Source organism: Argopecten irradians, chromosome 5, assembly GCF_041381155.1.
Source record: "Argopecten irradians isolate NY chromosome 5, Ai_NY, whole genome shotgun sequence".
Taxonomy (NCBI): Eukaryota; Metazoa; Mollusca; class Bivalvia; order Pectinida; family Pectinidae; genus Argopecten; species Argopecten irradians.
Window position 1 is genome coordinate 25,375,964 of NC_091138.1, and position 27,094 is coordinate 25,403,057.

A 27,094-nucleotide genomic window follows, 5' to 3' on the forward strand; every position below is an offset into this window, starting at 1 on the left:
CAAAATGTGTTCGAATAATTGTCTTAACTGTCAATGATAGTTTATTGATACTGAAAAGCTGATAAAATCTTCATTTTGAAATCTACATAGTACCTATAGTATAACGTCATTGTTTATTTTACCATTATATAAATATAAGAGTCTGTTTCTGTTTTTATTTTTGATTATACGTATGATAGATCTCGTCGAACTACTAATTTAGCCACGAAGAGTTGTCTATCTTCTCCAGAGCGCTTCGTTTTAATCGTGTCTAGTAAAAATGGACCAGTAGGAAAGATACACAATTCTTCTTTTATTGAATACATATATTACATCAGTGTTTTCATATATTTTTTTTTCTAATTTTGTTAATTAGTTTTGCGACTAACAAGCATAAGTTACATTTGTAATTGACACAAAATAACATATAAGATATTTGTTGTGCATTTGTTGTCTGTGCAATGATGGCAATAGTGTAGAGTTAGTAACTTCTGCTACTGGAGAAAAATACTAATTCATCTACTCTTGATTTTAATAAATATCAATAAATTAAAATTACCATTCGACGGCGGTGTAGCATTTTTAATTTGTAAACTTGAACCGCAAAGTGTACTGACTAACACAACAGTTTCTGACACTTTGAATTGCTTACAAATGCAGCTTACATTAATATAATTATCATTTCGTGTAAGGTAACATAGCTCCACTTTTTTGACACAAAAGTACCCCCGTCATTTCATGCCGATTTCATACCGTTTCTCCAATACTACTCTGCAATGAAAATGTCAATCCCAATCCGACCTTCATTCAAAGAAATCGACTTTAAAATCCATTTTTTACATCAAGATCATCTTGCACCCTCAGTTTACCAGGAGAAGTTTTATTTACGTATAAATATGATAAAACATATAGCCAAAACGGAAACCTGCAGTATTAGATTCCAATGGATTTCACCTACTTGGTCGACAATTCTGAAGATAATATCAGTATCAATTCAGTATGATCGTGTATATCCTTATGGAGCTTTAACCTCAGATACTTCTGTAATAATGAAAACAACAAGAGCGACTAACAACTATGAACAGCCTCATACATTGAATTTATTTCTATTAGCTGTCCAGATTATACGATGTTCTTTGATTTGCTCCCAATTGCATACATTTTATGAGAGATGTCGATTCCGAATGCAGATCTACATATGAATTCTTGATTCATGGCCCTCGATTTCGTGAAACGAGCTTAAAGATGCTCCACCGCCGACAGAGCATAAAATTATTAAATAACTTGAATAATAATTGGTGTTTAATAGTGTATGTATATGTTTAATTAACACAAAAAAATAATATAAAATTATTTATTTTGCCCTTAGTGCATGCGCAATCAGTGCTTAATTCCATATAGGATATAGTGCCACGGAATTTTTTCGGGATGCAATTAATTATTTTTTGTAACTTTAACTTGAAGTAAAATTAGAAGCTCAAACTTTTCAATGGTGGTAATGGTGTAAAGTAAGTAACTTTTGTAACTGAAGAAAAATACTAAATCGTCTGCTCGTGTTTTTGATGGTTAAAAATATCATTTGTCAACGGTGGAGCATCTTAAAGTCAGAGTTTGACACAAGGAGAAAACTTTTAATAGTTTTGACTTACGTCACTACTTTTTGTATTGAGAACTTGGGTGACCAGGAATGGTGAATGCTTTATGTAAGTTTGGCGGTCGACATCGTGATCGCGCTGTTGTTAAGTCTCCAAATAAGCTCTGTTTTCATATGTGGGATATGGGGTGATGCTTCTCATACAGATTTGTTCCGTGACGGGGAATCATCGAGGAAATAAAGACCGGAGGTGGAGTCACCAAACACCTTTGGGGTTTGTTTATACATTACCATTGTGATATCGAGATTGAGGTAGGATGAAGATCACAATCCTATAAAAAATGTCTTTCGTTATTTTAGTATCAAATAGTCTTTCGACAATTAAAATGTAAATATTACATTCGCTTAATTAAGGAAATCAAATTGTTACAAAATAATGTAGGGTCATTTCACACCGAATATTTGGCATATAGATGCGTACCTTTTATAGCCAATACGTCTGTAATGTTCCTCTCTCCATACATTCGTGACGTACGGTGGGCATTCATATATTATTCCGACGCCATAAAAATCACAAAAATATCATTTGCTCAACTAGATGATAATTTGAATCTATTTATTCATATAAGGGAAACGCAATACCTGCCCAATTTTTTCGTCAGTACGTATACTTGATATTTTATGTAAATTTAATTCTCCCGATAAAATAGTAGAAACTTGTTTTATCAAACACTAAGACTAAGAACTAACAAAACAGTGTATGCTACTGTAAACTGTTTTACCACGATCAATATGTATAAAAAAGAAATGAAATTCAGTGCAAGGTCAGATGATATATTGCATTGACATGATAACGCATCACTGTCTCTACATGAAAACCAAATAAACTTTTTGTTCGACTGTTCTGTGCATGGCGTTGGCTTTTTTCTCGACCTTGGTGATGACCTTTACAATGACGTCATTTGTGCTATATTTAGAGAAGGTATGACAGCATCAGTGTTGCAATGAGACCGGTTACAGGCCATGACGTCATTACAACACTACCGCCGGACCCTGTAACACACAAAACGGAAGCTAGACACAAGATAACGGAAACCTTTTGCACTTAATAGAGATTAAAGGTTTAGATCTGTCTCACATAAGTATGTTGATCATTTTTCCGAACTGACGGCCCAGAGAGGCAAACAGTACCAAATTAATATCACCAAACGCAACTACATATATACAAGAACCTACCGTGAATTACATTTACGATTACTTAACAAATTGTGACATTTTCAAATGACTTTCGTTGTTGTTGTTTTTCTGTAATGCTTATACAATAAGCAAATCCGCATTTTTGCATGTTATTTTTTTTCAAAGACTTCATCACAATACACGGTATAAACTGGAAATGAAAATGCCTTTCAAATGGGTGAAGTGCAGTGTGCTACTCGATGTCTTTGGCAGTATGGTTCAGTGAGATAGCATGAAGGGAAACGTTCTATTCTACCCAACATGCATGCATTCGACTTACATTATTGACATATAAAGAGGGGTTGTGTCTACAAACAATGATCATACGTGATCCACTTAAGCTTCCTACCTGCTGCTTTCCATGTAATAGATGCAACTGTAGATAAAGCGTCCAGCTGTGCTGAAGTCAATACCGCCCTCTGACTACTGCTGGTAGACTGCGCCTGCGCAGGACTGAATGATCTGATTTGGTCCACTGTAAAGCCCTGTAATATAACAACATAACTATAAATTGATAACAGAAATATGTTTACATATGCAACACAATACAATACGTCGATTTAGAGATAACAAAACGATGTGTGTAATGTACGATTTACTGTCGATTAGTCCCACCTTTGTTGAATGTGACGTCATATTGTTACATGATTTTTGTGACGTCACAATCACTGGAAGCTGGAAATAAACAACCGTAAACCGCACTGTACCCACATCGTATGTGTATCTCGAAACATCCGTATTGTTACTAGCAAATGAAAACATTTTGAATTAAGGAGTAGTTTCAAAGATATCAACTATATTCAAAGGTCTAGTACATATATTTACCAAATCACCACTGATCTCAAATGTGCTGCATACATACAAAAGAATTAGTGACATTTTTTCTACTTTGAAACAGTAGTTCACATTCCTTTATTAAATCGCGCCAAAACGATGGATTAGAACCTTTTCCCAGTACGAACCAGTAATGATAAATGCAAACATTCTTTGATTGTAATACATTTGGTATGTCATATGACGTCAGCAAATTGCTTACTTGCTATCATTTTGTATTTAAAGTTATATGTGACGTATTTTTCATAGTCACGAATCAAGAAGAGCTTTTAATATGTTATTCAACTCCAAAAGTTACCAACATTTTGAGAATTAAAATACTTCAAATTTATAGGTTTTAGTTTTACAAGTACAAAAGAGAGCTGAAAATGATTTTTGGCAGTACTGCAAAATATCATTATATCAACATCTTCAGTGTAGTGAAATGAGTTCATACGGTCAGACCATGAAGTCATATTGTTGTCCACAATTTCATTGCACATTTTTACAGTTTTATTAGTAATTGTAAAGTGATTTCTGAAGGTATGTCTCCATCTAAACGTGTATAAGGCGTAAAAAACAAGAATTTCACAGTGCATAACTTATGTGTTCCAACTAACGTTTATAAGGCATTATATATGTTTGTCTGTCCATTTGAATGATTTTCACAGCTTTATTCATTAAAACTTATGGTTTTAAATAGATAATTGAAGAAAAAATAACATGTCCAAATTTTCGGCCAGTTACGGCACATATAACTTTAACAATTAAATACAAGAACAATATCATATGGTGTCTTTATCAATGAGAGTGTGATAACCGTACCGCGAATATAGAACTTGGGATGTACGATACATGGTTTGGATCAACAACGTCAATCTGGAGTGATGAAAGGCTGCCTATCTCACTGGCGCTCAACCCGCCTAAGGAAAAAAAACATATTTTGTCAAACACATTACACCAGAATATCATTATGGAGTTGCTGTATTTGCTGCTAATTAAATATCAACGCAATTTCCAAAACTGTCGACTTATACCAGTTTCAATTCAAAAGAATTATCGTTTGAAAACTAAGGGATAATTAATAATTGTCGTTTTATATTAAAAACGCTGGATGGATACCTATTGTTGTTCCTACGTTGGTGATCACTGTGGTATCCCATGTTGTGACGTCACTTCCGTAAGCAGTTTTAGCGAGAGCAACAAACGCCTGCAGTTGACTACCGTCACAACTGGTCAGCTCTCCGATGGAATCTACTGCACCTCTGTTAACATGATTGATAAATCAATCAATATCTTATAATACAAAATGTATGTTGTTTACTTCAATAAAATGATGCATTAAAAATGAAAAACGGTTGAACTTTCAAAAGTGAAATGGAATAAAAAGTGTTTTGCATTATCAAATATATTAAAATCTTTACTCTTCAACGATTTTTTTCAGGATTGTCTTTTTGTTTTCGATTTGTATACATTTACATGTATTTTCTTGCAAAACAGAACCTATGAATAACTTTAAGACTCGCGAACATGCAAAAAGACTTTTTATGTTATTAAAAACGCGTTTGTATGTACACAATCACATACAATCAGTTAAATTACAATGCCTACCATCCTTATTTATCTAATTCTCCACAAGTTTTATATGTGTTTGTGGCGATACGTACTGGTACACAGACTGTTGTATACTGTTGATGTGACTGGTCTCGGCACCACAGGTGATGTGTCCGAGTGACCTCAGCTCACTCGAGGTGATCGTGCTACTGTCCCCAGACTTATGTTGACTCAGCCATCGATTAAATACTGCCTTTTTCTTTAACAAAAACATTACAAAAGTCATAGATAGTATTATTTTGTTGATATGTCAGATATGCTTAATACCCAATGTGTGGTCTTTTTACTTACTTGAAAAACACTTAGTTGGTTGACTAAAACAGTAGCATAATTTGGTCAATATCTATCAATGTACAATTTGGTAAATATCTATCAATGTACTTCGGTCTTTTCTTTACGAAATAGTCGTATTAGGTGTAGGTCTTAAACCATCTGAAGAATCACTTATATCATATGTTAACGGCATAATGATATCCAATATTAAATATCCAACATTTATTCATTTTCAAATAGGAAATTAGTACCTTCAATGTTTCCCAATCATCGAACTGCCCAAGACGGCTGACGGTGTCCAGATCAAGGTTTAGAGAATTAATCTGTGCGACTGTCATGGCTTGGCATATTACTCCGGCATTGTATATATCCGTAGTCAGCCAAGAAGCTGGTCCACCCCATACCTTGGTAATTAAGTTATAAGCGTGTGAGGTGCATGTGAAGACAAGTGACATGATTGTCATGACTGCATTGCTTTAGAGAAAACAGTACAACACAAAAAATGTGCTAAGAGAAATGTAAGCATAATATTAGCAGAAGAAACTATTTTGAGAGTTTTACTAGTACGATCGCATATATTTACCGTTGCTCTGGTCGCGACCACCAGCAGGGCATCCTTCTGTGCCTTACTATAACCAGTGACAGACCCTAAGGTTTCAGCACAGTCGATAAACTCCTGGTCCGCCAGGTTGGAGATCTGTGTAGTGGTCAGTGCAGAAAGTCCAGACGTCCCCAACAACTGCATGTCCGCACATGTCAATGAGGCTGTCAATACAATATTCATTTTTTATTCACATTTTCTACAAAAATACAATTAATACATGGATAACTTGATGATAAAAAATAAACATAAGAATCAGAATATAAATAATATGATATTGTTATAGATGCGCCGCCTACATAAATAATCAGAATCAATAAATATTTCGTGATCTTGCTTTCACCTGTTGATCTCCTCCTCCTCCTACGGGATGTATCAGAGGTTGTCTCCAGAGCGGTGACGCACTTTGCCTCGAAGTATTTCTCCAATTTGTCAGAATCTGCTTGTTCATCTGAAGTGATATCATTCTTGAACCCTGCCTTTTTCCTTATATGAAGAAATCCCTTCTTAATCTCAATAGCTTCCATGGATGAAGGAGCACCTTCAGCTAGGATTTCCTAGAAAAAAGTAGGTGTTAAAATTATAAAATTTCTCTGTATCTTAGTTTTTCATATTTCATTGTTTGTTGAACAATGGTTTAACGTCAAATAACCGCTTTGGTGACGCAGAAATGTACGTTATATTCATAGGAAAAAACTGTATTCGAATGAGCTTTTCTGACTAAAACAGATTATGTTCATGATCATATATTGTGTAAATGCAAATACTAATTAAGACACTGTTTATTATAATTACTCAAGAATGATACTAAGAACCAAATATAGGGGAATGTAGGGAAGATAGATTAAGGACTTTTACCTCTTTTATACAGAACATTTATTTAATGAACTCATAGGCGTAAATTTAATAACGAAATGTTCAAACTAAAGATTTTTCGAAATTCACAAATTAAAAACTTCAATTAAACTAATTACAATAATCAGATTTTCCAAATAACTCAATCTTTAAATTAAAAAAAACATCATTGGAATCATTATATTGTCAAAGTACTTACTTTAGGGTAGTCAAGTTTACCAAAAAGGCGAAACAATATACATTATGATATATTAGCGCGGATATCAATTAGCGCAATTCGTTGGATCAATACCAGACATGCATAAATTAGCGCTTCAAAGACAGCGCAAAAAGCGCAAAAATAAAACAAATGCTTTAGGTTTTGTGAAAGAATTTAGACAGGCAAGATTTTTCGAAATTCACAAATTAAAAACTTCAATTAAACTAATTACAATAATCAGATTTTCCAAATAACTCAATCTTTAAATTAAATAAAAACATCATTGGAATCATTATATTGTCAAAGTACTTACTTTAGGGCAGTCAAGTTTACCAAAAAGGCGAAACAATATACATTATGATATATTAGCGCGGATATCAATTAGCGCAATTCGTTGGATCAATACCAGACATGCATAAATTAGCGCTTCAAAGACAGCGCAAAAAGCGCAAAAATAAAACAAATGCTTTAATGTTTTGTGAAAGAATTTAGACAGGCAATTTAATGAATAAAGTTTAGGAAAAAAACCTTATCAAAACAGTTATTGTCTCCTTGTTCCCTTCATTAATCGATACATTGGCCGAATATTTGGATCCACAAAGTCCCAAACGAACGTCATACTCTATGGTTACTTACTGGAGGAATCGTGTCTATGATGTTAGTAGGTAAAGCGGTTGCTAACGTCCCTAAATCTATCAGTGTTGTAGCTTTGACCTGAGTGCCAGTGGTTCTGTAAAAATAATTCATTTATATACATACACTTTAAAAGAATAACAAGCACGAAGATCACTTTATTAGATCAAGCCCAAACTCACACAAGATCTTCCACTTATTCCCATGACCAATTCTTGTCAATATGGTGTTGATTCAAATTCAAATATACTCAATAAACTTCCGGTTTAACCTAGACAGCCATAACTCGTTAACCACTGAGCCAATTTCTTTCATTTTGTTATATGTTATGTAGAATAATATATGAAGAAACTTTGTAATCGTATATTTTTTCTCTAAAATGTCAACTTCCGGTTGATAATTGACTCATAATGCAAATTCGCCTTTTTCGGTGAAAATCACGAAAACAACTTCTTGTCAAGTTCTGCAAGGTATAGAGGCTTGATATTTTTGCATGCAGTATGCTTAGGTAGGTCACAGAGTTCTTGTGATTGTAGAGCTATGAAAATGATCCAGTGAAAATACAACTCATTGAGACAGCCGTTGCTCGTTAACCACATAACTAATTTCTTTGTTTTTTGGATATGTTATGTAGAATTGACAGTGAAACAATTAACTTACTTAACACTTTTCTGTAAAACGTGAACTTTCGGTTGCAAATAAGTGTCAAAGTTCAAAAGTGCTATTTTTCTTCTTCTTAAATTCACGAAAGCCTACAGACCTAATATTTAGCATGTCGCATGCTGACATTAATGCCTACCAAGTTTGTTAATATGATTGATCTTCATCGATATTCAAGGTCACGGGAGCCAAAAAAACTAAAATCTTCAAATGATGTCTGCTGTTCTGTAAGGTAGATACCTAATATAGACATACATGATGCTGAAATAAATGGCTACCAAGTTTGTTAATATTCATTCAAGGTCACTGTGGCTAACAATCTTAAAATCTTCAAATGACTTCTAGTGAAGTTCTAAAATGGCAAAGACCTGGAATTAGACGTGTAGGACGCTGACACAAAGCGCTACCAAGTTTGTTAATATGAATGACCTTGACTGGAATAATTTTCAGGGGAAAAGCCTGTCAAATTGTCCCGGTGACAATTTCTAGTTGTATATCAGAGTTGAACAAAGGTATATTCCTGACAACACCCGCCTCATATTTATGCCTTCATACTCCTACTTTAGGTTAATGTAATTTGAACGACTATATACTTAAAAAGTAAATTAAATGATTTTTAAGCTAAATTCAATGATGACATTAAAACTGAATTTCCTTTACAGATTAATTTTGCTCTATGACTATGGACTTTGTCATAGTTTATGGTTCTATAAGGACGACTTACATTCCTTTGACAGTTGTGTATAAAGATAAGGCGGCATCCCGTTCTGCCTTGCCCAAAGTCGTACATTCATCAATCATCCTAATATTTGTCTCTATGGCAGTAGTGTTGATCCTGGTGATATCTGAGCTGGCGATTCCACACAACAGATTGCCTGCCAGGTCCAAGTCATCCTGGGATATCGTCCCTGTGGTTTGTTTACCCTGATTTACAGAGAATAGAAATGAACTACAGTGAATATATTAAAACAATACTGTAAAACTGCATCTAATTAAGGATATCACCTAACAGTTTAGTTGGGTGTATTTTGTTATTATTATTACAGCGTTATTCTTTCTTTTTTTCTTTAGTTCAATTTTGTATAAAAGACAAATTAACTGTGAATAGTGCAGCCTGTTGAATCTGTTACATCAAAAGTGATCTGCACCCCGTAAACCATAGTATTATTATATTCATACTTAAAATTACCTTACAAGCCAGAAAATAGTTCCATAGGTCTTGAAGTTCCGCCTTTGTAAGTAGGTCCTTAACATCCAGAGACTGGATTGACCCAAGGATATCCGTGCAGACTTGAGTGCCGTACTTAATTAACTCGTCTTTGCTAAAAATAAATGACAAAAAAGTTTATAACCTGACTTTAATGTCAGTATCTTCATAAAAATTCAGTTTCAGTACTACAAATTACCTGTGCATGAGTAGTATCTGGGGCGATATATCACCAATGGTGGCACTCGTTGTGTCTGCTGTTAAGGTTGCCGCTGGGATGTTATCAAAGTCCATGTATTCTTTCCTTAGTCTGTGTAACTCTCTAAGCTGAAGAACAGAATAGTATACGAATTGATTACTATTGGGATTCCAAAATCGAAGACATATCTGAACATGTGCCTAAGTGAAATGAATAAATAAATCTAATTTTCACTACTATTTTATATCTATGTCCTTACAGTTAATTAGATGGCACTATCAGTGCGCAAAAATATCAGTATTCTGAAAGTCAAGAAACGAATGTAATACGAACTATATATATTCAAAAGCACTATTTCGTGCTCTCACTGCTGCTGTTCAATCCACTTTCGTTTAAAGTAAAATTTGAGAAATTGAAATTGATGTTTAACAGCACAACAAGATCAATGTGGTTTTCAATCAAACATAAGAAAGGCAGGAAAAACTTCAACAAATAGTCGTTACCTGTGCAGGGCAATGATTGTTGGCAATAGCATTAAGAATGTCGACGTAGGTGCTGTCCTTGGCGAAATTTGCGATATCTGATACCGTGAACCCGCATACGACAGACCCCAGATCCTTTATGGTCTGTAGATCAAATCCGCTGGAACCACTTTCTTGTTTGATCTTTTTCATCAGTGTTCTAGACTGTCGTGTTAAATAATACAATCGGTTATATCTCAAAAAGTCGTAGTTCACGTCATGTAAACATATTGCTCCTCTACCTATACAAGTTATCCGCATATTCTCAAAAACTCAGTACAACAATTCCTTAAAAACTTTTCTGCATTCTTCTACTTGCATTTTGATTAAGCCATCAATACTTCAAAAAAAAACCAAACATCCCTTGCATACCTTAGAAGGACCCAGTATATTTATGGAGAAGTCCAACAGCTTAATATCTTGCGTATTCTGTAAAATCCTTTGTGATGTACATACCTGTTTTGCAGATACTAAAAGTTCACTGCCACTACTCATGACATCAAGGATATCAGCAGAAGGCATACTCTCTATATCAGCTGGGGATATGGCCTGAGCAAATTTGGATCTCAGTAGTTTCTTCGTACCAAGTTGAGTTTGAAACTATTGGGAAGAAAGCAAGTAGAATTCAATTAGATTTAGGGCGTTGCTATGTAAGATAGTTCAGGTGGCATAGAACGATGCCAAATACATAAGAAAATAAAAGGCAGAAATAAAATACAAAGCAAAGCAACGATTGGAGGATTTTTTCAACATTGATTGAGGAAAAAAGACGATGTCGCGTTTATTTACAATATCATCAAATATCTTTAAATTCATTATCTTTACAGAGACCATTTTTCATCTTTTAGATTAGTAAATCATTAGTATATATACATCTTGTTTATAAACATGCACTATACAACACTAAGGTACGTATTCTGTAAATACCTTTCTTTTAAGTTTATTCATGATTGCTCGTGTCCCAATACTGATATCCTCGCGTAGACTTTCATCAAAAGAGTTCAATAGATCCAGGTCATAACTATCTGTCGGAATGGCATCAAAGTCGGTGGCATTTAAAGCTTTCAAGCACACACGAGGCCCCATCTGTCGCAGGTTTTCACTGGTAAATCCTCCCTATCGAAACAGTATGTTAAGAAAGTCTGCATGTAGAGCAGCAATTATAATGAGCGTAAATATGTAGGTATCCATGATATCACATGTAAAATGGATATATTAACGTTGGAATCAAGATATGCGGGAAAATCAAGGCGAGTCTTGGATTTCATCATTTATTTATCCATGATAAAATACATGCCATGTGCTTTATGGCCAATGTAAACAATTTCAAATATAAAACAATCTAAATACAAACCCACATTTTACCATTATGTAATTTTGGAAGGTCGAATATTCGATGCTGTTTTGATGTCAAATTTGATATTTTGAATGATTGAAATATTGACAAATGCCTGCATGTCAAGAAGAAATAACTTTATGTGTCATCAATGTCATACAATTCTTCATCTGCTTTGCAATACCGTTGATATGGTTTTCATTCTTTCTCGTTTAATAAATATTGTATTTTTGGTATAAATACTACCGTTTTAGTATATATAACAAATATTACTTACATTAGCTTTGTTGTAAAGTGACTTTGTCAATGGCAGCAATGCTCGGGCCTGTTTATATATAAATAAACAAATAAAATCAATAAAGTCCCATCAGGTGATAAATCTTAATCCTACCATTTATTCACTTTTTTACCAAAATCAAAATTAATCGTAAACGCAAATTGAAACACGTAAATACAATGAAGTGTTATCTAACAAATTTTAAAGTCATAACAGTCTTTACATTGCAGTTAAAAGGAATTTGTTAACATTGTCAAAATAATTACCAGTTATTTCAGATGTATATTATGTATTTCTTACCTGTTCCCTGTTGGTGATATCCATTTCCTTTAGGATATTTCCGGATACCATAGTTGTCATGACATCAGCAGGAATGTTTTTGAATTGAGATACAGGAAGGTATGGAATCATGCATTTCATACATTCCGCTGTTGTAGCATTTAAATTCTGCGGATTTGTAAGTCCGGGAATCTTTTTACGAAATACTTCAGTTACCACCTTTTTCTGTAAGATGATTTAAAAGAATTCAATTTCGTTATGGAACCTTATGGACTAAACGCTATTACCAAAGATTCAATTGTTTAACTATTATCTACTATCTATCTATTCTTCTATTATCAAATCAAACATATGATTATATACAATGGGTAAACGTAACATTTCGCGAATGACAGACACAAAAAAAACGTGTACTAGATTTGATAAGGTGTAGATTTGTACTTAAGGATTAACATCTTACTTTGTTTAGTTTATGAGATGATATACCCAATGGAGCACGAGGTAAATTGCGTAAACGCGAAGTGTTTACGTACAATTTACTGACTTAAGTCATTGGGAAATAAAGAGATCTGGTCCAACTTAGTTTATCGATACAGAAACAGTGGCAATTGTTAATATATATACATTGTAAAATTTTTATATACATTTTGTAGGTATATTTTTTTCTTATTTAACTTTACAAAAATATATAACCTTTCTTCTTTGCAGTCTACCGAAAGTTGTCTGACACAAATCACACAGGGCAAACTCCATCTCTGTAACATCAAGTCGTCTTAGCTGTTTTCTGTTCATGGCGTTTATTAATCTGAGGAAAACCCAATTTAATATATATTTGTATACAGAAATCTTTTTGTGTTATAGATTGCAAAGTACAACTGTGCCATTATTTTGTTTTAACTTGATCGATAAAACGAATATCAGGCCTTATGTTTCAGGTTATTATTTTCATCAACAATTAGTTAATTATAGCAATATAAGATCACATACTTGTAACTTTTTCACGGCAACTGGGTATGCTAATCGGTGAACATGTTGTGAGAATTACCACTTTGTCTTAAGGAATCGTTCGCACAGGATTTAAGGGTAGATGTAAAAGAAATGGTTGACATAATACTACAATGTTAGTGATATATCATATGCATCCGACGTGTTTAATTCGTTTTAATAGCATTACCTCGGTATCTGGGCACGGGTCAAAGTTGAAGGGTCAAAGGTTGGTATGTCCTCTATAAACTTCAAGGCATTACGGGGCGACACGTGACTAACGTCCATTGTTGACAGGATCTGGCAATGACATTACCTCAAACTCTAGTGTTTCTAAATCATACTCATAATTACAACATGTTATGTTCTTGTGGCAAGGGTTTGTGTACGGTATAACGAAACTGTATCAGTGTATTATTTAGAAATGTATACATCAAATCAAATGTATTAATATTCTGTTTTCTTTATAATATAACACCATAGTCTTCATATAAGTACAATATACACCGCACCTTTGTCCCTAATAGTTTGTAGGAAATGTTTGTAACTGGTTTCCTGTGTCGATTTCATTCCGATACGTACCACTGAATCAGCATAGACTCTTTTGAACTTGCTGGGATCGGCTCCACATTCCTGTAGGAGATTCATCAGATTATCATTCACGGTACCTGGTATACTAGACATGCTCTCAACATTGGATACTATCCTGTTTGTGATGATGTCGACAGTTCGAGCAGAAAAGTTTCCACAAGATTCACTCAGAGTGTTCATGCTGAATGGAGAAAATAGATACACAATACAAAAAAAAGAAACATGTCATAATATTGTTTTTTGGCACATTAAAATTTTGCAATATATATTGACAATGTACAGTTGAGTTGTTCCCTAGTCTATTATTGATTTGTTTTTGTATGTTTGTTTGTTTTGTTGTTGTTGTTGTTGTTGTTTTGAATTTTCTTTCCTTGATTTATGATTCGTTATTTAACAATGTATTTACTATATTGTATTTCACTATAACATGTATCAGCATTTGGCAAAACATACACGCGCTCAACATTTGTTATATGACTGTGAGTTTTGCCGTTTTCTGATTGGTCTAGACCGCTCGGACAGGTCTTGATAAAATGCAATGTCAACCTGAGACCTATGAACACCTATTCAGGTGTTGACATTGCAAATTCGTTAATCTGACAATAAATAGACACAGGGAATTCCCTGTTTCTTCCACATTTTTGACCAATCAAAGTAGAGCATTGTCGATCAATGGGCAATAGCCAAATCCAACATGGCAGACAACAGTGAGGTAGGATTAAGAAAGATGTTTTAACACATTTTAAATGTAGACATATGTTCGAAAGTTATATTGTTAAGTACAGCAGAAGTACTAAAAGTACGTACTGAGGATACGTGGATGAAGATTTACTTGATATTTTGTTTAATTAGTCATTGCTCTGTCCTTGCTTCAAAATTGTTCTAAGTAGCAAAACTTGTATTATTGTATCGTTTCATACAACAAATTATTTTGTAGGTTAATACTAGGAATTGTTAAACCTTTGACAGGTGATATTTCCTTAGCCTTCGACCTTGGGGAATATCACATTTATCAGGTATAACAATTATTTATATTAACCTACAAAAAGTCAATATTTGTATAATGTTACATATTTATAAATGTATAACATATCTAACATATTATTATCATTCCTAGGTATCTCTGCAATTAAACAATAAAGTAATACTTGCACTAGTGTACATTCAACAGTCTCATTTTTCATGAAATGAAATGGAAAAAATTAAGTACTTAATGACAGCGGAGGTAGTGTTTCAATTATTTTTAAACACTACTTGTTATGAAAATTTGTACAGTGTCTGATGTTTTTATAGAAATATATTTTTTTGCATTTACTTAAAAAAAATTATGACACTTTGAGAAAAAATATTGTTATAATTGTTGTTGATAACGTATACATTTTCTTGGAAATCTAACACTTGCATTTTATATTTTACCTTCAAATCCTTTACACTGAAATGGTTAGTATCCATGTAACGGAATATTCCGAATAGTGTCAACGTTTTCATGTTTTTAATTTATCAGAAAAACACATGTATTGTCATCCATCTCCATGCATCTACATAGATTTCAGGTGTGATTTATAATCATATGTCACAATTCTTTTTCTATTGCCTCTCAACCTGCTTACCTATCCATAATAACGTCTATAGGCGCTTCCTCGAAATGGCGCGGCTTGAGTTTCTTTACAGTGTAGTTAAATGAGATTGCCCATGTGTCTCTGTTCCAGTGTGTGTAGTCATTGAAATTCAGAATAGAATCCATATCATCTGCAGTACCGTTTAACTTAAAGCATAATGGAAAAGTCAAGTACAGCAACAATTCTGTAAAATTATGTAAATTTCATTAAGGATGTTCTCTTCTGAGAAGTCATAATTTTCTTGTATTAAACTTTTTTTCTCATAGATTTTTGGTAATAGGAGTTCATACCTTAAAAGAAAATGGAAGAAAAACATGTGTCCATGTGCTCGCTTTTGAACTTTTGTCACTCAAAGATACCCAGTTGACAAAATATTGGATTTTATGGGAATTTTTCCGTTTTTATCATATACACAAGCGATTAAAGCCATACTTTCCTAATGAGATGTTTGATACGTATGGATGTTAGCAGAATTTATTTTCCTGTAGTCTTCTTTAAAAATATATCAGTTTTTATTTATAAGACTTATTTTTTTCTCGGAACAACAACATATATGCTACCCCTACCCCTTAATTTTGAGCAACAAAATACACCATTTTCAGCCATTTTTGCCAATTTTAACCCTTTATAGAAAACGTTCTGGTATTAAACTTTTGCTAATATTTTGCATATCAATAGGGAATAGGTTGTTCTTTCTAAATAAGGCACATAAATGGGGGGTCCGTGTGCTTACTTTTTTTACCCATTTGAATATTTGTTATTTTTCCATATTTTAGAGTAAAAAATAAAAGTGCTTAAATTACCATTAAATGTATAAATAAAGTGACAAAGGTGTATCATTTCACGCATTAATGCTCAACATTTTAATTACCACGAACCTAGTAAAGATTTACAGCAAAAATTAGCTCGATACCGTTAAAAATACTGGCGCAGTGATGATTTAAGTAAAAACAATTTCAGCAATAAATGGTAAAACTGCGGCTCTACTCAAAGTGAAAAAAGACACAATTTCAAAATGGCCGTCAAATGGGCCATTTCTTAACATACCTATATAAAAAAATCTACTGAAAATAGACATCTAATTTTTTGACAAAATTTGCTTCTGGCAACTTGCTACAGATATTAATAAATTGTATTTGAAAATCTAAAATCTAATAACCTCTTTGATCTTTGTCAAAACGAGACTTCAACGGGACCGAAACCTCAGAAGAATACATCCTTAATAAGATATTATGTAGATATTAATTATAGATTTAGTATTGTTTGACAATCTGGTAAAAATGCAAAACTTTTATTCAATGATAAACACTAGCAACGATAAAATAGAGGTTACACAATGAGTTGTTGTTGAATATTGAATTTATTCCACACGAGTGAGTTATCTTTTAAAAGTTACAAAAGACACGAGCTTTAGCGAGTGTCTTTTGTAACTTTTAAAAAATAACTCACGAGTGTGGAATAAATTCAATATTCAACAACCACGAGTAGTGTGACCTGTTTCTACCACAATAATATTCGGTTTTAGCCGATAGAAATACGGCAGGGATACGGTAACGTGTATTTACCGAAATATGCAAATAAGGTGTAGTAATATTTTAATCAGCAAAAAGACTCTAATTAGTATTCAAAAGTCATCGTTTGATAAAGAATCCGTCGATATCAAATTCTTCTAATTGGGAACATCTTTAGGGTCAAATAATACTCATTTAACGTCTTATTGAGTTCAAATCTTCAAAAATTGCTTCCAGAAAATAAAACTAAATGTCGGACTACATGACTACATTCGCACGACACGGCATCGTCTATTTCCCGCCAGATAATCATCAAGCCATTACCGTCAAGATCAAGTTTGTTTCATACACGTTAAAACTACGAAACTCATCAGTAAAATTCTTGTCCGGCAAGATGTATAATTAGTACTAAAGGTCAATTTAACATGTATGAAAACGTCACGTATTTTGACACAATGACCACGGCGCATACGCTTTCCAACAGCAGTTTTGGACGTCAAGCGGCCATCACAACATAGAATGACGTCATTTGATTATTGATGACGTTGACAATGATGACGTGACACTGAGAAAGAAGTAGTTCGGTCAAAACTCACCGTGTCAGCCAATCAGAATGCGTACAGAGTTTATACCACGTGTGGCATAAACAAATTGTTAATCAACAGCTGCAATGTTTATTCAATGTCCTGAGAGTTGAATAACACCCCCTATTGTGGTAGAAGTATGCTTATATTACATGTGATTTATACATTCGTTATAGTTCACTGTACTGCCGGGGACTGTTACTTACCATTATGACCGACTGACAATCCATTTTATCCAGGATATTCCACCGTATAATACAGTCTTCTTTGCCAAGATTTCTACAAAGTACTTGTTTCACTTCCATTGTCAAGTTTGGGAATTTCTCTTTGGCATAGTTAGACTGGGAAAACATTATACATGTATGTATATATTGTTTAAATGATTCATTTGATGTGTTTTATCAACATATAGATAAATAGCCAGTAGATAAAAAAAGAGATGTGTCTGTTGCAACACCAATTGCATTACTTATGCTGGCCATGTCGGGAAAAAAACATGGAAATATGTATATATATATATAAATAGTATATTATCCCATAAAATTATTTGTATATTCGGTTAGGAAGTTTAAACGTATAAGACTGTAGCTAATTCTCCAAAACTGTTATAAACCAATGACTAAGAAATTATGACAGCTGTTCGGTGGGACTAGGTGGGAACCTACCTCTATCATAGTTAGCATCTTCTTAGGGACCCTCCTCATTTCCACCGCGTTCATAACTAATGGCTGATTGAAAAACGAGGTGATGCTCTGCTTAACGTCAGAGGTAAGTCTGGTCCACTTCCACAGATGTGACCTTAACCCTTCACACGTAGCCAACATAGCGTTCACATGAAAGTCTGCAAGCAAAGAGCGAACAAAAAGTTATATTTTATGATATGCGCTAAGATTTCTACATTACCGATGAACTGTAAGATATCGTATGTACACCATATTTTTAATAAAAAAGACGAGAAACAAACGTTGCCGTTGCACCAGAAATCATTTTGGAGAGCGTCTTTATTTGGGCATTGACCTCTAGTTTTCAAACTCAAGGTTTTATATATATGTGTGTTATGGAGATAAGCCGAAAACTGTACAATATGTGGGAGAAAGAACTGTATCGAGGCCCGTCAGACACAAGTCTTTGTGTTAATAAACTATACTTTTATTTCTAATATAAGACAGTTTTTTGTCTTTGTCTATGAGCTTAGGTAACTCTACCAATGTACATTCAACCACGACAAATCCAATGCAGACAATGGCAACATAGAATTACCTTTGCCTGTATGTGTTATATGTGATGAATAGCATTCATGAACGGAATGCATGAAGCATGCTTTTCGGGTAGACAGCTATCTGTAAATTTATTTTCACCATGTCCAACGACAGTGATGGAGGGATATTACTTTCTCAATTTAAGCGATAAAATAAGGTGGTTTTAGTGATGTGTATTACTAAAAGGACATTTTTTTCCAATGTCTGATGTGGTAAAGAAATGACCTATGAAACTAAACTTGCAATTTAGGCATTTGTTTAAAAGCGTCTTGCTAAAATGAGCGCATATAACAGTGATTTCCAGGCCAGTTCAAAACGGTTGGAGCCCCAAGAACTTTCATTGAATTCAGTGGGTTTAAAATTTTGACCTCTCTAGTGAAAATCTTGGATTTATTTATACCATGTGCAATTTCATTCAACAAGCCAGTGGGATTTAGGTGAAATTCTGAAATATTGTTGATTTGGAAATTTAAAATCAAACGTGGTGTTAAAAACAACAAGATTTCATCAAGCGGATATTGGAGTTAATGCTGTAGATTTTAAAGTGTTAAATGGTGAATTCATAGTAAGAATGAAAACTCGATCTGGGATATCTACAGAAATTCTGTAGATGTGGTTATTTCCGCATCAATAAAGGATTAAATTATTTTCATATTCATTGTGTGGGATTTTTTCGTAATTTGGATTAAAAAATAATGGAATATTCCGGCAGGTTGTGTGATGTGTGTTAACATAATTATAGAATTATGCCCGGAGACGTATTCATCCGTATTGTGTAACTCTCCCATATGCTACCTTTTACTGTCTTATATTAGAGTCACTTATAAGACAGTAAAAGGTAACATTTAGGACAGTTACAGGTAATCGTCCGATAATCCGGGAGTTAAAGTACAGAAACAACAATAGATGACATCACAACTATGTTTTAAACTATAGATATAGTCCATGGTCCTCTTGAGAATTGCCGAAATCCTGAATACCTCTGAAATTGTCACATGCAATGCCAAAATGCTTCTTGCTCTGAACTTTTTTTACCTTTATCAAGTATTCTTAACACATTGTACAATGTAGGTGTGATACACGTACGTGGTAAGGCTGTGATTTCATTGTAAGCCGTCCGTAGATTCTGTGGTAGCGAGTTGACAAATGATAGATTTGCCGATCCGTAGTTGTCAATCGCCCTGCACATTGCATTCTTTCTTCTCTCGAACATTGGGCAGTAGGTACATTCTGGTGGACAAAAGAACGTCTGTGTTGGTCCCGATGGACTGGGCGGGGACCCTGGTACTGTTCCTAGTAAGGAGGAGGACATATAATCCATATTGTTCTCATCTCCGATAGTAAGGAAGAGAAAACAATCAGTTGAACTGATAGTGTGTTAGTCTTTCTAAACATCGTGTTTATTTAATAAGTAAACTTTGTGGCTTACGACACAGTTATGAAACCATAGACAATGCTGTTGAGAGCATACTATACGATGAAACAATTTACCCATTGAATGCATTATAAAATAAATCAGTCTTACCTTGTAAAGCAATAAAACCTGAAAAAGAGAAAACAAAAGGATGGTGACGATACTAATTATAAGATAATCGGAATGAACAACGCGAAAATAACACCATATCTCCTTAGAAACAAAAACATAATTCAGACTAATTCCTCATCATAGAGGGCCAAGATATGATAAAAAATGTATAAGATAGATCTGCATAAGAAAATCTTTAAATCTGTACAACCTCAAGGATAACAGAACCAGACGCTTCAAAAGTGAAGGTCGATGGTTTTCTCCAGGTACTCCACCATTAAAATTGGCACGTCCTTAAATGACCCTGGCTGTTAATAGGACATTCAACTAGGTCATAGGAGATCAATATACCACCTCCTACGTTTGTCAGTCAATGGGATAAATGTATCAATCCTACATTGAAAAAGCATATTGGCGTTGATTTTTCAATAACCTAAAAGCCCGCTCCCATGAAAGAGCAAATTAATTACGATTGAATTTCGGCTGTTCGTTGTCATCCGCAGCAAAATGGGATAAAAATAACAAATTTCCAAGTATAAATTACAGATAAATCAATAACGTAGAGCAAATTTATGACGAACAAAAGCGGATATTTCACAAATAAAAACGAATACGATAACGGATGCTCTCCCGTGAGGGGTGAAATCGTTTAAATTATCCAACATTGCGGGTATGTAACAAGCCATTACGAATATATTACGCATATATTGAGGAAACATATAGGAAGTATTGCAATTGTTACGAGAACATTACGGATGTATTGAGAATGTATTGTGCACGTGTAGTGGAAAGAACGGTTAAAGGCCCGGTCCCACTAAAGAGCGGATTAATTACGGATGAATTTAGTTTATAAATTTTGGCCGTTCGTTGTCATCCGCAACAAAATTGGCTTAAAATAACAAATTTTCACGTATAAATTACGGATGTATTAATAACATTCTGCGAATTTATTACGAACAAATGCGGTTATTTCACGAATACAAGCGAATACGATAAAGGGATGCTCTCCCGTGAGGGGTACAATCGGTAAGATTATCCAACAATGCGGATACGTAACAAACAATTACGAATATATAACGCATATACTGAGGAAACAGATCGAAAGTATTGCGATTGTTACGGAAATATTACGAATATATTAATAATGCATTGCGCAGATGTAGAGGAAAGAACGGTTGTATTGCGCATGTAAGGCATCTGAATTACGGAGGTAAAAGAAGCGCGCTCGGGCCTTTCGGTATCGCTTTTCACAACAACACGACTGCAACAAAGATAAGCAAGCTGCAACTTTCATCCTACCTCCTCCAGATACAAAAAAGGTCGTCTGTTTCAAATTCAAATCAAAGCAGACAACTTTTTCTTTTCTGTCTTTGAAACAATTTCATGACTTGAACAAGTAGATTAATATGTTGTTGAATACCATTGTTACGCTGCATTGGTATTATTGCCGATAACCCATTATTACACCTGTACTTCTCGACGGACAGGAAATAATAGACAAATATGTCGATTTTTTGCCATATTTTTACAGTAGTTTTGGTTTATGCAATACGTTTGTTATACATTCGCAAATTATTCTCAAATCAAATGCAAAACAGACGCAATACAAACGCTGAACACAATATGCATTCGCTACAAATTATTTTAATTCGTGATGTCAACTTGATAGGTACGCTATATATTCGTTTTACACACTGTCCCAGTTCGCTATAAAGCCGCAAAACCCAGTCAGTTGCGGATATCAACGAATAACAGCGGATATACAGCGCATATAGTATTGAGTATGTATTGCGTACGAATAGCGTATCTAATGCGAATGATTTCCGCAATCAAAATTTTGTGCAGTTCAAAAATCCTGGGAACGGAATAGCATGCCATTGCGGATAATTGCGGACGTGTGCGGATGTTGGGCGACAGATACAAGTACGATTTACGAATATTGCGTATGTTCAGCGAATATCAGCCAATTTTGTGCGCAATACATTCGCAAATCTTCCTAAACGCCAGTGGGACCGGGCCTTAACGTTGTGTTACGCATGTTAGGCATCTGAATTACAGTGGTAGAAGAAGCGTGCTTGTGTCTTTCGGTATCGCTTTTCACAACAATACGATTGTAACAACATGTCAAAGAAGCAGGGGAAGTAAATATAAAAGTGTGCTGTTGATGTAGAAGAGTAGGCTGCATCTCCTCCAGATACAAACAAAGACTCAGTCTAATACCAACTCCAATCAAAACCTTCCAGGGTTGTCGTCAGATCACCCACTCCATTCCCTGAAGAGATATTTCTGTCGGTGAGGAGAATATGAAGGTCGCTTCTGGTCCTAGTGATGCCGCCAATGGACGGCATACATTTCTCATATTGGGAGAGGGAGGGAATAGAAATGGATCAGCAATAGAGAGAAAAGTCATGTAGAATCTTTAATGTAAATTACCAACAAAACTAGAGAACGCTGCGTTTGAATGACTGAAGGAAAACGACGTGCAATGGAGATAGTGCTACTGTCTTTTCAAGGACACGAACAGGAAGAATGTCTTTTGGAAAGAGAGAGAGTGAGAGATGGAAGCTTCCTTCATTTAACATCTGCAAGTCAGATGGGGGGTGTTTATATCATATAATTTACGCTGCTTAACGTCTTGGTAGGCTGCAAAGAACTTCACAGCCAGTAATCGTCAATTTACCGTCATCCTTCAGTTGTAAGACAAGTAACTTACTCATCAAGATTCTCTTTCAATATGGCCTCACATATTTCTATGACAACTTTATTGTGTGGCGCCCCTCTGCATACTGTATATATTTTGTACCGGGAGTCTAATATCGAGAGGTACTGCCAACTGAAGACCAGACTTCTCGTTATTCTGAAGTTTGTTCTTTAGTCAATATGGGTGGGAGGAAGCAGATTCGTGAGTTATTAGTAAGAATTCTAACGAAGATTTGAAAGGTATATAAATTCTCTGAAAATCCATTGTCTCAAACAGACAACTTTTTCTTCTCTGTCTTTGAAACAATTGCATAATTTGATAAAGTTGATTGGTACATTGCTAGATGCCTTTGGTATGCTGCATTTGTATGTTGCAGAGGACCCATTACCACATCTGTACCTCTCAGCAGACTGGAAATGACAGACACATACAGCATATTTATACATTAGTTTTGGTTTACGCGACATATTTGTTATGCATTCGCAAATTGTTCTTAAATCAAATGCAAAATAGACCTAATACAAAGGCTCAACTCAGTACATACATTCGCTACAATTTACTTTAGTTCATGATGTCGGCGTGATAAGTACGCTATATATTCGGTTTACACACTGTCCGAGGTCGCTGTCAAGCCGTAAAATCCTTTTACTTGCGGATATCGACGAATAACAGCGGATAAACTGCGCATTTAATAAGTATGTATTGTGCATGAATAGCGTGTCGAAGGCGGATGATTTCCGCAATCAAAATTTTATGCTGGTCAACAATCCTGGGAACGGAAAAACATGCCTCTGCGGTATACTTACGATTTACGGTTATTATTTATCTTCAGCGAATAACAGCCAATTGTGCACAAGGCATTCGCAAATCTTCCTTAACGTCAGTGGGACCGGTGTAGACCTTGCATCCATTGACACCATATAGCTATATAACAAATACTAATCCAAGGATATCGCTGTCCCTGTACCTATTACTGTACTTGTACATACCTATACATATGAAATATAACTCAACCACCTTCCTCTGGGGTCCTGGGTGACACTGTACGGTTTGATATCTAGTAATGACACTCTGACCTACAATTAACTGTTTGTCTATTTTACCAATGATAAAACTCAGCAGTTGATTTAGGACTTACAGGCTATGGCAAACAATAGCTGTCTAGAGGAGAGACAGGGGAGGTAATCCATCAGGAACTGCTGGGGTCGGCCTACTCCAATGAAGCCCTTTACTAACCGTCACAATCACCCTACTCCTCAATATCGGTCTTTGCCACTAAAAGCAAATATAAGACATATTTTTTACGATATATCAATATCTAGTCCTATGAAATTATATTTTTTCCACTATTAGTATTTACATTTCTAAACATTTTCTTTGTGTTGGGAAGCTATGGTATATGTATTTACAGTTAAACCTGTCTATAATGATCACTCAACGGGCCAAGAAAAAGTCTATTTTGTCAGGTGGTCTTTTTGTGCGGAACAAAAATACATTTTGTTCTATGGAAGCTGCCAGGGTTAAGACACTGGGGTCAAGAGGGCTGTCAATCATCACACACACATTCATCCCCACCTAAACACATAAACAACCCTCAACCCAATGGGCAAATAAAATAAACAAAAGAATAAGTATCAACTGAATAATACATTAATAAAATAAATAAATAGATAAATAAAGAGTTGCCATGGTTACTTAAGATATAATTATATTTATATATACAGTATATAATTCATTTTATGTGGGTGGATCGTAGATGGTACAGACCCTGCCTGGTACAGATAACATGCTTAAGACTATGTATATTTATGACAAAAAATATTATGTTTGCGCCAATTACTACTGTATGTGCAATGTATTTTGTATGTACATCACAAATGTAACTAAAGGTAAATGATAAAGACTGTTAATGTACAGAGATGTGTATCAGCATTTTCACATACATTATTTAGTAATTTTGAAGAAGATTGGTAATTTACATATTCCTCAGAAATCATAAAACATAATCATAAATAAGAGGTGCACAGTGTTAATCTTGTATTTATTGACAAACATAAGAGTAGAGTAATGCAAACAGCCCTCATTTTTCGAAAAATGCTTCCTCAGTTTGTTGCTTTTTTTAAATAAAACAGTATTTTTTTCTAATTTGATGACTTCTGTGAAGAAAAAAATTGACATAACTAAAAGAGAGGAAGTATATTTTTACATGCATGTATAAATATGGTATTTTATCAATAAAAAAGTACTAAAGTCTGTTTTTAAAATTAGCATTTCCAAACATAACATCAGTCAGATTCGCTTAAAATCAAAAAATTTTCAACTTCATTATTTTCACAGTACCATGCATTAAATTCCTGTATAAGTTCATTAGACAGTTGAAGAGTATGTGTTTCAACGATTCTTCTTCTCTACTACAGAATGAGCATACGTGTACTATAATGTATGTGTTGCAGTAAAACCTGTCTATATATAATGACCACTCAACGAGCTAAGAAAAACAGTCAGGTGGTCTTTATAAACAGGGTTAATTGTGTTGAAATGGGATATTTGGGGTCCTGAGAAGCTGGTCTTATTAAACAGGTGGTCGATAAGACAGGTTTGAGTGTAAGACTTATGTTATGAGTACCCTACCCTTAATCTACTTTTACAGTACTGTAGTCCTGCTTGGAAATAAAAAGCACACATAGGCCTAATGCATATTGCAGATGCTATTCCTGATATGGAGGGTAATTGTTGACAATGGGTTGATAATTGTTCAAAGCATAAACTTTAAAGCAAGTTGATTAGAATACCAGTACATATACAGTAGGCTATATCAATATACAGTGAGTATTATGATAATTTATTACATGTTTAGTTTCTAGATCTAGGACAAACAGACAGAACATTAACCTGACTACAGTATACTGTAGGCTAAACACTGTCTCCTTACTAGTAAATATTCAAAGACTGAAAGTCTACATGTCTATTAGAATAAAGAAATGAAAACGTCAAATTATTCAACAATATCATCATATGAGAAGCGTGTGGTTAGGTCTCTAATAACATAATATTGATATCAACGCACACAAAGCGTTGTTTGGTCGCCAAAAAGACTGCAAATGTGACATGTTTTATCTCAGAATAAAGTTCGGGAAAAAATATGTTAAAGCCAGAGAAGTTCCGAAAGAAATCAAATCTACGCCTAAAACCCAAAAGTGATCAATGAACTCACGACTTTAGTGCTAAACGATAATACAAGTTTGTACTACAATAGGCCTACCTGCAGTTTTCACAACAGCTCTCTTTCTTATTTGTCTTTCTGCGATTTACTGAAGGCGTCTTCGCGTACTTCTCTGACGTATCCATGACGTCACTTACATCGCCACACTAACAGTGACGTCATTAAAACACTCTCATCCCGCCAAACTAGCTTAGATTCTGATTTTTTTTAAACATAAGAAAGAAGAGTATATAACTACATATAGGATCTATAAGCGTTCACTTCGTATGAGATTTTATCAAACGAGTCTACAAAGTTTTTGATTTTCCAAGCCTGGGCAAGCAAAAATTCAGAAACAAGTTTCGTAAAACCTCATATGAAATGCGATAAAATGAAGATACTTTTTAACTACAACAATCTGTACTTCGAAAATTCTCAATGTATTTATGTGTAACAATGGACCCGCATGTGATCATATAGGTTATAATTAATTTTTCTTTGTTTTCATACCAATTTTTTCTGGCTTTCTGATTGGCCAATATTTTTTTGCATACCACTATAATTAATTTTCTCTTTGTTACTGGCTTTCTGATTGGCCTATTCATTTTTTTCATTCCACGATGAAAAAAAAAATCCGAGAATGGCGCGGAAATCCCGATGTTATCGTGACGTCACAATAGAAACATTGACGTTGCGTATTGTTTTGGAAAAAATAATTCCCTGGAAAAAATCAATGGAATCGTACGTGTAAACGTATTTCATTTTATAACTAGCCTGGGAAATTAATTATAAGCATTGAAGTCACAATTTTTTTTAATTTCATCGGGTTATGAAATAAATTT

At 34.4% G+C, this 27,094-nt stretch overlaps 1 protein-coding gene across 3 annotated transcripts; it reads right to left on the minus strand.

The window, feature by feature from the left end:
* Window positions 1-2,393: 2,393 nt before the first annotated feature.
* LOC138323338 (uncharacterized) lies at window positions 2,394-26,452 on the minus strand. Of its 3 annotated transcripts, XM_069267880.1 has the most exons (27): window positions 26,313-26,452; window positions 24,189-24,325; window positions 20,350-20,367; window positions 19,911-20,117; window positions 18,231-18,406; window positions 17,772-17,906; window positions 15,462-15,616; window positions 13,843-14,032; window positions 13,451-13,560; window positions 12,970-13,081; window positions 12,298-12,501; window positions 11,998-12,045; window positions 11,312-11,500; window positions 10,841-10,984; window positions 10,367-10,549; window positions 9,864-9,991; window positions 9,647-9,779; window positions 9,182-9,381; window positions 7,801-7,894; window positions 6,454-6,667; window positions 6,093-6,274; window positions 5,761-5,913; window positions 5,290-5,435; window positions 4,745-4,887; window positions 4,448-4,545; window positions 3,159-3,294; window positions 2,394-2,626 (listed from the first exon to the last, which is right to left on the minus strand). In XM_069267880.1, the coding sequence occupies exons 2-27, from the start codon at window positions 24,238-24,240 to the stop codon at window positions 2,547-2,549; spliced, it is 3,630 nt and encodes a 1,209-aa protein (XP_069123981.1). In that variant the 5' UTR covers window positions 24,241-24,325; window positions 26,313-26,452; the 3' UTR covers window positions 2,394-2,546. The 3 variants fall into 3 exon arrangements, with proteins under 3 accessions (XP_069123981.1, XP_069123982.1, XP_069123983.1); XM_069267881.1 differs by lacking the exon at window positions 24,189-24,325 and having other exon boundaries at window positions 26,313-26,390; XM_069267882.1 differs by lacking the exons at window positions 20,350-20,367; window positions 26,313-26,452 and having other exon boundaries at window positions 24,189-24,320.
* Between the last annotated feature and the right edge of the window lie 642 nt (window positions 26,453-27,094).

Bases quoted from the DNA above. Each gene is read 5' to 3' on its own strand.
- LOC138323338 (XM_069267880.1), bottom strand. From the start codon at position 24,240: ATGGATTACCTCCCCTGTCTCTCCTCTAGACAGCTATTGTTTGCCATA. The intron at 18,407-19,910 runs GTACGTGTATCA...CTTTGCTTGCAG, and splicing joins TGAAATCACAGCCTTACCAC to ACTTTCATGTGAACGCTATG. The intron at 10,550-10,840 runs GTATGTACATCA...TTAACACGACAG, and splicing joins TTTTAGTATCTGCAAAACAG to TCTAGAACACTGATGAAAAA.